The sequence below is a fragment of the Tasmannia lanceolata genome, unplaced genomic scaffold (assembly GCF_043159265.1).
Source record: "Tasmannia lanceolata isolate RefF3 unplaced genomic scaffold, GAP_Taslan_0.1 ptg000007l, whole genome shotgun sequence".
Taxonomy (NCBI): domain Eukaryota; kingdom Viridiplantae; phylum Streptophyta; class Magnoliopsida; order Canellales; family Winteraceae; genus Tasmannia; species Tasmannia lanceolata.
Genome location: NW_027518684.1, coordinates 19,290,734 through 19,300,509, shown reverse-complemented (window position 1 = coordinate 19,300,509; position 9,776 = coordinate 19,290,734). Strand labels below are relative to the sequence as shown.

Here is a 9,776-nt window from a genome sequence, read left to right as displayed (position 1 = left end):
ACATTTGAAATTAGAGAATTAAGATGCAAACTATATAAAGACGTTTTGAGATTGAATAGATTTGCAACCTTAATGTCAGTTATGACATTGACTGCTATTTATATTAGTTATTAACATTTACAAGACAATAATGCCCTTTGTATAGAGGGAATATTACAATACAAATATAACATGCTATTACCCTCTCGCAATTTGAGAAGGTTCGGGACAAACAATCAAATTGGAACGAAGCAAAATGAAACGTGATGAGGAGAGTTCTTTGGTGAAGATATCCGCAATCTGATGATCTGTAGGAATGAAGTAAACTTTAAGTTCTCCTTTTGCAAACTTTTCCCGAACAAAATGATAATCTATGTCAACGTGTTTAGTTCTTGAATGCATGACTGGATTGGCTACTAGATAAGTTGCACCGATGTTGTCAACATGGTTTGAAATTTCAGTTTTGGCATGTATTTCGGACCTAGCCGAAATTGAAATTCAGTAAAGAGGTGCGAACTGTCAGTTTTTTCAGTAAAATTTAGGCCCTAATTACCAAAATTTTGGCCGAAATTACCGAAATTTCGACCGCGGAATTTCTGAAATTTTGTACATTTTGGGAATTTCAGATTTCAAACGTTTCGGTGTAGGTAATTTCGGATTTCGGTCGAAATTTAAAACCATGGTTGTCACAACCAAGGTTTTAAATTTCGGTTTCGGAATGCGTTTCGGTCCTCACCGAAACCGAAATTTTGAAATTTCGTTAAATTTCGTTCGAAATCCGTCGAAATAGGGAAAAAGTAATATTTTATCCCGTACGAAACTTTAGTGAAATTACCGAAATTTCGGGATAATATTAAGTAACAAATAAAATTGAGATTATTTAGGGATATTCCTTAAATTTCAGCCCAAAATTTCGGTCGAAATTTTTTAACGTTTCGACTTACCCCAATTTCGGTTTCGGTCTCAATTGAAACCCTTAAATTTCGAACCAAAATTTCAGATTTCGGTCGAAATTTAAAACCTTGGTCACAACACACGACAACCGGTTTGGAGAGGAAAGTGTCAAGTTCGCGCAATAAGGACTTGATCCAACAAGTGTCCGCAACTACATAAGCTATAGCACGGTATTCAGATTATGTACTAGACCTAGAAACTGTGGGTTGGTTCTTAGCACACCAAGAATTCAAATTATTTCCTAGAAAGATACAGTATCCTGTTGTTGATCTTCTTGTTGCCAGATAGCCAGCCCAATTCGCATCTATGAATGCACTTAAGACATTGATAGGTGTAGAATTTAAAGTAATTCCAAAATTAATTGTTCCTTTAAGATATCTGAGAATTCTTTTGACAGCCGATGATGAATTTCTCTTGGAGCATGCATGTATTGACAAACCAAGTTTACTGCAAATGAAATATCTGGTCTAGTAAAAGTAAGGTATTGCAGTGTGACAACAAGGGAGATGAAAGTCTCCTTTGTAATATTTTATTGATCACAGTGAATTGATCTATAGATACAAAAGGGTCCCAGAAGGGAAAGAATGAATGCAAGATTGCAATAAATTACAATTCTATGGTAGGGAAAGAATAGAATTGAGCTTGTGCTAAAAAATGAGTTGGATTCAACCCCAACCCAACCTGTTTCCATCGTAAAAATTCAAACCAAATTCCCAAAAATCAACCCGATTTTTACCCCAAGTTAGTCTTGACCGTCACACCCGAGTTGCTCCTTGAAGCACTTTATTGATTTTTCCCATTTTTATAGTTATTATTCTATTTTATTATATTCTACTGATATTGGCACCACCATGTTTTAATAATGGCACTAACTCATCTTGTCTTTTATTATTTAAACAGCTGTCAAAGGTTTTTTTACGATTCACAAAAAGTTCTCATAAGCTAATTAAAACAGACAAGCTGTGTTTGTGCAATTATTAAAACATGGCAGTGCTAATATCCTTAGCCTTTTCTTATCATTATTTTTCTTTTGTGCCCTTTTATAAGAGGATTTGCTGTGGTTAAATGCGATCAAAGAACAGTGTATAGCGTGAAGTTCGGTTTTCTTTACCATTATCAGTTTAATCTAATTTGCACGTGTAAAGATCTATACCATTCATCTGGTGGGTCCCTAGAATCCGTGGCCAGAAAGTTTCACATGAATCAATCCCAACTCTCCACATGAATGATCCAGATCACAACTACCCACGTGTATAGCAATTACATTAACGGTCCGGATCAAAAGTAGTCACGTTCCAAGTTATACTTCAAAAGTCAGGAAAGAAGGCTCAGTGGGCCCCATCTCCTCATTTTATAAAGGACCCAGGCCCACGGTATAAGCAGTCATTCCAAGGGACAGTCAGATAAAATCTAAATCTAGCAACACCCATGCGCACGTTAGAGATACGCGGGAAGAAAATTTCAGATGCGCAACGTAAATTCATGCAAATTGTAAGGCCTTCAATGTGATGCCTAACTGGGCCCACACACGGGAGGTCTACATTCATCAACTGGGCCCATCATAATAGATATCTGGCCCAAAATCACCTACTGTACTGCTTACATCATAGGATGATCTCAACCGTCCATTTGCTGATCCTATGGAACTGATTTTGGGGGCACAACCTATTTAAGTTGTGGCCATCAAATGGACGTTTTGGATCATCCTATGGTGTAAGCCATAGTGCCATACAGTATTTTTTGAAAAATACTTGACTATACTGGCTTACACCATATAAAATAAAATCTCCATATCTACTATGATATGGGTAGACATAAATAGATAGGTACATAGAGAGAGGGAGAGAGAAAGGCTTTCATGTTTCAACGACCATGCCTTCTTCTATGGCTTCCGGAATCACTCTACCGTTGCCGGAATCCGACACCATGTCGGCGAGAAAGTCGAAGATGTCAGTAGTCATGACTGCCGAGGCAACGTCGTCTTTGTGAAGAGTTCTCCTCTTGCCCTCTAGGGTCATCATCCATGACCTAAGTGTTAGTTCCTCTATGAAAAGCTCGCACGCCTTCGAGAATACTATCGGTGCCTCGCCGGAGATCATCTTCACGTCCTCCCCCGATTTCTTCATAATCTTCTTGATCCTCGCCAGAGGCAACGAATGAGGCCCGGTCCGACCGGAGATCCCACCAGAGAGAATTCCCGAAAACGTTCCGGCTTGTCGCATAGTGTCTTAAGTTTTGAAAAAAAGATAAAGAGAGAAGAAGAAGAGAGAAAGAAAGGAGTTAGAGAGATTGAGTTGAAGGGATCGAGAGAGTTTTGGGTTTGACTTATAGGGAGAAGGGTGTGAAAGAAAGTAGAGAGGATCTGAGCGTGCAGCCGGCCATGCCTGCTTGGCAGCTTGGGCCGGCAAGACCTAATACTATATGTCAATTTACAAAAATGACCCTACATTTTTATTGCATTTTGTTTTAGAAGTACAAGAATGCCCTTATGGGCATTTTGTCTACTAATGGTGACTTTTTATATGGTGTGTGGCCGTATAGTCCAGTTTTTGTCTAAAAAAACTGTAGGGCCCACTCCATAGGATAATCCAAACCGTCCATTTGTTGGGCCACAGCATAAATAGGTTGTGCCCCAAAATCATGCTCATAGGATGATCCTTACCTCCAATCTACAGAAGTTTCCATAATGTGTAGTTCATCTACACATGTGTATAGGGTCAATGACAAAGGTTCTGAAAAAGGGTAGAATAAGGAGTTAAGAGTCATTTGACTTTGTTTTATATTATTATTTACTCATTATTGGAAAGAAAAGGAAACAAAATAATAATCAATGAAGGGCAATTTGGTCATTGTGTCAAGAATGTTGTGACATTGAATATCCATAAGCTAGTGTGACCTTTGGAGAGAGTTGAAACCTAGCTTGTATATTCAGAGATAAAGACATCTATTCTTTTCCTAAGAATATCATTTATTAATCAGATCAGATAAATTAATGAATAAATTTATGTTTTGATTGATTTCTCAGCTTAAATATAAAAAATGTAAGTGGCTAGGATTTGGTCTACTCTATTAAATTTAAATATAGAATCATGGTCAAATTAACTTTGATTGGATGGAAATATTCCATGGAAACTACTTTAAGTACCCTGTAAATATTTCTTTGACCCTAGAGCTCAACTTCCATGGCCCATGAATTATTTTTTCTCCTAACCTTTTTGCAATATTCATGAATGATCTGGGCATAATTTAAAATATCGGCAGAGCGATTCTTTCTGGCGCCGGTACAAATCTAATATTTACCGGTGGAGGTTTTACCGACACATTTCTAGCGGCGGATTATTGGCTGTCACAAATCGTCTAATCCAGTGGTTTTACGGGCAGATATTCAAAAAAAAATCTAATCAAAATACCACCTCCTGGAGCGGGAAACAGATTCTGGCATTTTACTCTCTAAAATTCCGCCCAATTGTCAATTCCAACCTCTTGATTCCATTATTTTTTAACCAAACACTGGAATCAGGCGGCAATGGAATCAGATCCCGATTCTAACGCGCCATTATGACAATCCAATGACACAGATGATTCTGGTGATGAAGATTGTTAATCAAGCCCACATATCTCATTGTCAACGGCTGGGATGATAAGATGAGTGAAAGAGGGTCATGCCCCATCCAATGTGGGACCCATCTTAGCAAACATCACTGCACGGACTAACAGCGTATTAAGTTTTGCTAAAAGTGATATATAATGAGAAATGAAACAAGGACAAATATAAATAAAAGTTGGGAATTGACATATTTGCCCTTTTTTTCTTCCTTGGCCCACCTGAAGGAATTTCCTAAAAAAGTTTAGGGAGACGATAAATTAGCACCACCTCTAGTATGATTTGCACCCCTTATAACGGGAATTGTGGCAGGCTTAATTTTACAGCTTTTTGACGTCAAATCACGCTACAAGTGGTGCAAATCATCCTACAGGAGGTGCCAATATATCATCACCCAAAGTTTATTGGAAAAGAAAAGCATTTCTAAAATGAGAAAACGGTTCTTACACATATGTGTAGATAAGTTCTCTACACACTAGCTTAAAATACAGTGGGGGCCACATTATTTGGGTGATCCAAACCATTCATTTTTAAGGCCCTCACATAGATAGGGTGTCCACAAAAAATCAGATCCATAGGATCATCCTAACCATTCGAACTGTGGAGGCAAAAATTGGACTAATTTGTGAAGGTTTAAAGACATCCATTTTACCTCCACAAATCGTAGGGTTGGGATGATCCTATGGATCTGATTTTTTGTAGACACCCTATCTATGTGAGGGCCTTTAAAATGGATGGCTTGGATCACCAAAACAATGTGGCCCCCACTGTATTTTAAGCTAGTGTATAGAGAACTCTCTACACATATGTGTAGGAACCGTTTTCTCTTCTAAAATTTCCTACTTTTTTAACACACGATAAAAAAAAAATGGGAATTGCTAGCGTCCATCGCAAAGGCATTTCGCGGCTGGTCTGACATGCTTGTGATTGGAGACAAAAGTTGTTGTCTTCATTCACGTGGTGGCTGGTCTGACATGCCACAGACCAGCTGCAAAATGCCTTTTGCTATAGACCCTAGCAAATCCCTAAAAAGATAACTAACCTATTCAATATTTACTTAGAATGACCTTTAATTTATGATAATATACCTCTAAATTAACCAAGTTTTGACACTTGCACTAACTCACCTTGTCTTTTGTTTCTTAACGTGCTTGTTAGAGCTTTTTTCGGAACTTTTGATAACCATTAAGTTATTGACAGTTGGTTAAATAGTAAAAGACAATTTGAGTTAGTGCGATTATAAAAAACATGGCAATGCCAATATCAACAGCCAAAAAACCGTTCATCTGAAGCCTGTGTGGGATTTGCTACGGAATTTTGCAGAATGGCATTTTGCTGTTGACTTTTGCACGAGATAACAGTCACCTCATATGAATAAATGTATAAGACAAAATTTGCTGAAAAGTGAGCCTATGTGGCCGTTCTCTAATGCAAAAGTCAGCTGCGAAATGCTTTTCCTCGAAATTCCCTAGCAAATCCCAAAAAGAGTTTAACTTCTAACATAAGAATAGCCTAGTTAGTTACCTTTGAAATTTCTAAGAAAATTTCTCTCTTAGACTCAGTCAAAATCTCTCTTTAATGGTTGGGAGCTTAACTCGCCAATTTCCACTCCTTCCTTCCATTTCTCTCGATCATTCCCATTTAAATTTCTGCCTTTGACCGATTTAAATTTCTCCTTACAATTTTAAAAAACAATCCAGATTTTGATACATTTATTTGTGTCATCTTTTCGAAATCGATGAAAAGAATGTATATGAGTTATTGGTGAATTTGGGAGATTTTGCTTTGGTTTTTGGTCTGGGTTAGGATTTAAGATTGAGTTTTGTTTTGGTGTGTGTTTGTGATCTTGGCCATGGCTTTCAGTGGAACTCTGCAGAAGTGCAAGGCGTGCGATAAGACGGTTTATGTCGTCGATTTGTTGTCCGCGGATGGCGTGAGCTACCATAAGTCTTGCTTCAAATGCAGCCACTGCAAAGGAACCCTAGTGGTACGCCGAATTTTCTTGTTTTTTTTTTTTTTTTTGGACTTAAAATGGGTGTGAAAAACAAATTTTACGCACATTTTTTAGCCCCATTTCTTTCGATACGTAAAAATGGAAGGCTATGTTTCTTTCGACGTAAAAATGGATGTAAAATTTGTTTTATGTTGTAAAAATGAACTTGAAACAAATTTTACGTCCATTTTTATGTCGAAAGAAACGGAGCCAAGAATAAAATATGTTTTACGTACATTTTAAATCGAATGAAACGGAGCCTTGGTAGAATTCGAATTCTGAAGAGAAAAAAGAAAGAAATAGGATTCACACAAAAAATTCTTCGATTATCCATGTATGTCTAGATTTTAAAAAAAAAAACATAACTGTGAAAAAACCAATTACTCCAAAAGCTTAAGCTGTTAGAGTTGGTGTTATGTAACCACTTATACTTCAGCACTCCCCCTCACATGTAAACGCTCTTTTTTGGGTTGGTCGTGTTAGAATATGTGATATTCAATGGTTGAATTGGGTTAAGGGAGCTCTCCTTGGGATCAACCAGCTCTGATACCATGAGAAAATAAGGAGATTTGATTAATCTTGGATGCAATTACAGAGAATTAAACAGTGCTTATATAGAGCACTTACGTGATAAACATAGAAACAAATATTGATAACTATGGAACGAGACTATTCTAATCCAATCTAGTTGCTTAATTTATCTAGGTTACCCTATCTTACCAACTTACCCAACGATTTGGGTACAACACTTGGAACTGAACAGTGTCCATTGGATCTATATCCTAAAGTCCAAAATTATTTTTGATGGTGACGTAGACATAGTCACAAAATACAACGGAGCACCCTACATCGCATGTAGGCTGCCAACATACAGAAACACTTTTCATTTTTTTTCTTCTTTCATTTATTTGAACGTGAGCTATTTTCGTAATATTTAAAAATCCTACTCAAAACCACAAATAACATTTTATTTTCTTACTTTTTGTTTTGATGATGATTCTTACTCTTTCTTGAGTTTCTTGTGTCTTTCCTCTCCTAACCTTAACCCCTTACTATGTACAATATAAGACCGATCAAGGATGCTCCGATGGACGGTCAAAATCGATATGGATCGTGACCTAGACAACGAAAACAAGGGGTGGCAGTACCCATTCCCCTGCTATAAATTATCATAAAATCTATTTATTTATTAGAAAAAATGAGAATTTTTTAATCTCTTCTTGGCTTAAATTCTCTCGCTAATAATATCTATGTATATATTATCTTCAGATGAGCAACTATTCTTCCATGGATGGTGTTTTATACTGCAAACCTCACTTTGAACAACTCTTCAAGGAGACAGGCAGTTTCTCCAAGAATTTCCAAACAAGTGAGAATTCTCTCCCCTTTTATAATTTTGAAATCCCATCCTTCCTTTTAAATTTTCTTTATCGTCTAGTGGCCTAATTTTGTTTCATGATCTTCAGGTGGAAAGTCTAATGAGAAGCTAAATGAACTGGTAAGAGATTGTATCCAATTCTCTCAATTGGTTGTATTTATTTATTGAATTCCTTGTTTAGGGTTGAATCAATGAAAGTGAGGTGATTAAGCTCCCTAATTGCCATTACTAATGCATAATTATTTTAATCTAACTTAACAGACTAGGGCCCCTAGCAAGCTTTCCTCCATGTTCTCTGGAACCCAAGACAAATGTGCCACTTGCCACAAGACAGCATATCCATTGGAGAAGGTTTGTCTTTCAATTCATTTCTCTCTCTTGAATTGGCTTGTTGGGGTTTTTGGATGATGTGGGTAGTAATTTCCTATATAAACTTGCACTAAATAGAAGAGTATCCTCATTAAAACAAGAGTGCAAATATCATTCCTCACAAATAATGCAACGTAAGTTAGGTATTATAAACTATAACCTATATAGATTCAACAAAAGCAAACAACATATTTGAATCCAAAAACTAAGAAAAATTTCATGTTTTATCTTAGAATGAATAGAAATGTGAATAAATAATTTTCATTGATACCTTACAGAGAATCATCGTCGGTACATATATAGAGCATCTAGGTGCTAAGGAAGGAGATTATCCTAATCCAACCTAGTTGCCTAATCTACTACGGGTGCAACTCGGGTCAATTTTATAGAATTTGTGTGGTGCTTTCACCATAAAATTGTGTCGGGTTGGATTGATTCCAAATCATTTTCTGATCAAAAGCTCAACCCGACCTAACCCAAGTTGCACCCTTAAAATCAATTCTTATTACCTCATCTAACCTACTTGCCGAATCTACAACCAAGACGATCCAATAGTGAGATCTCTCACAATTCAACACTTGGCCACAATCTCTCACGCCATCATAATCACTCTCCGCATGATATTTTGTTAATATAGTTTTAAGCAAAAAGTAATTATGGTTAAGTCTAAAACTCAAATGGATGGCACTTTGTTATGTAGACTTGTGTTCTATTGCAGCTTATCTACTATTGAAAACTGGGTAAGTGGTTTGCATTGCATGCTATAATTTACATGAACTAACTTGTTAACATCATCTACTACAGGTAACTGTGGAAGGAGAATCTTATCATAAATCTTGCTTCAGATGCTCTCATGGAGGTTGCGCCCTCACACCTTCGTCGTATGCCGCTTTGAATGGTATCCTTTATTGTAAGCATCACTTCGCTCAGTTGTTCAAAGAGAAAGGGAGCTACAATCACCTCATTAAGACTGCTTCGATGAAGCGCAATGCTTTGCCTGTGCCAGATACAACATCAGAAGCAACGCAGGAGCAGTCATAAGAAGAACAATTTTTCGTGATAAAATTTTTCTTTTTTTCTTTTCCCAAATTTTTACTATATTTTGTCCCAAGGAAAATTACGGTTGTTTTCCATCTATTTAATGCCCTACCTTTGTTAGGAGGAAATAATTATCTAAATGATTCATTTTATTTTGGCTATGTAAGTGAATTTCAACACATGTCATTTTTTTCTTTTTATTTGAAATGTATGGTAAAGAAATTATTTTCCATCATTTTAAAAATTATTAAACCATTCTCACACCTAGAAGTAGAGTAAATAATTCAAAAAGGGACATAAAATGTATAAAAGTAAGAAATTAAATTGGGTGTTGGTAGAAAAAATAGGAGGTGCCTAAAGAGAAAGGCGGATTTCACAACACCGGAATAGCCGTTTCTCAAATAATGAAACCAAAGTTTACACTAGCCCAAGATCCACAACACTACAATATAGAAGAAGAG

General features: G+C 36.7%; 2 protein-coding genes across 2 annotated transcripts; one reads left to right on the top strand and one right to left on the bottom strand.

The window, feature by feature from the left end:
- Positions 1–2,789: 2,789 nt before the first annotated feature.
- Positions 2,790–3,155, bottom strand: LOC143880645 (nuclear transcription factor Y subunit C-3-like). The gene has a single exon (XM_077383624.1). It carries the CDS (start codon positions 3,153–3,155, stop codon positions 2,790–2,792), a length of 366 nt encoding a protein of 121 aa, XP_077239739.1.
- Positions 3,156–6,169: 3,014 nt separating this feature from the next.
- On the top strand, positions 6,170–9,476 carry LOC143881115 (LIM domain-containing protein WLIM2b-like). Its single transcript, XM_077384113.1, has 5 exons — positions 6,170–6,524; positions 7,800–7,899; positions 7,997–8,028; positions 8,170–8,259; positions 9,082–9,476. Exons 1-5 carry the CDS (start codon positions 6,390–6,392, stop codon positions 9,316–9,318), a joined length of 594 nt encoding a protein of 197 aa, XP_077240228.1. The 5' UTR covers positions 6,170–6,389; the 3' UTR covers positions 9,319–9,476.
- Positions 9,477–9,776: the final 300 nt, after the last annotated feature.

What these genes read in the sequence shown, in the direction of transcription:
- LOC143880645 (XM_077383624.1), bottom strand. Translation starts at nt 3,155, where the DNA reads ATGCGACAAGCCGGAACGTTTTCGGGAATTCTCTCTGGTGGGATCTCC.
- LOC143881115 (XM_077384113.1), top strand. Translation starts at nt 6,390, where the DNA reads ATGGCTTTCAGTGGAACTCTGCAGAAGTGCAAGGCGTGCGATAAGACG. An exon ending in ACTGCAAAGGAACCCTAGTG is followed by an intron (nt 6,525 to 7,799) that starts GTACGCCGAATT and finishes TATTATCTTCAG; the next exon opens with ATGAGCAACTATTCTTCCAT. An exon ending in CAGCATATCCATTGGAGAAG is followed by an intron (nt 8,260 to 9,081) that starts GTTTGTCTTTCA and finishes CATCTACTACAG; the next exon opens with GTAACTGTGGAAGGAGAATC.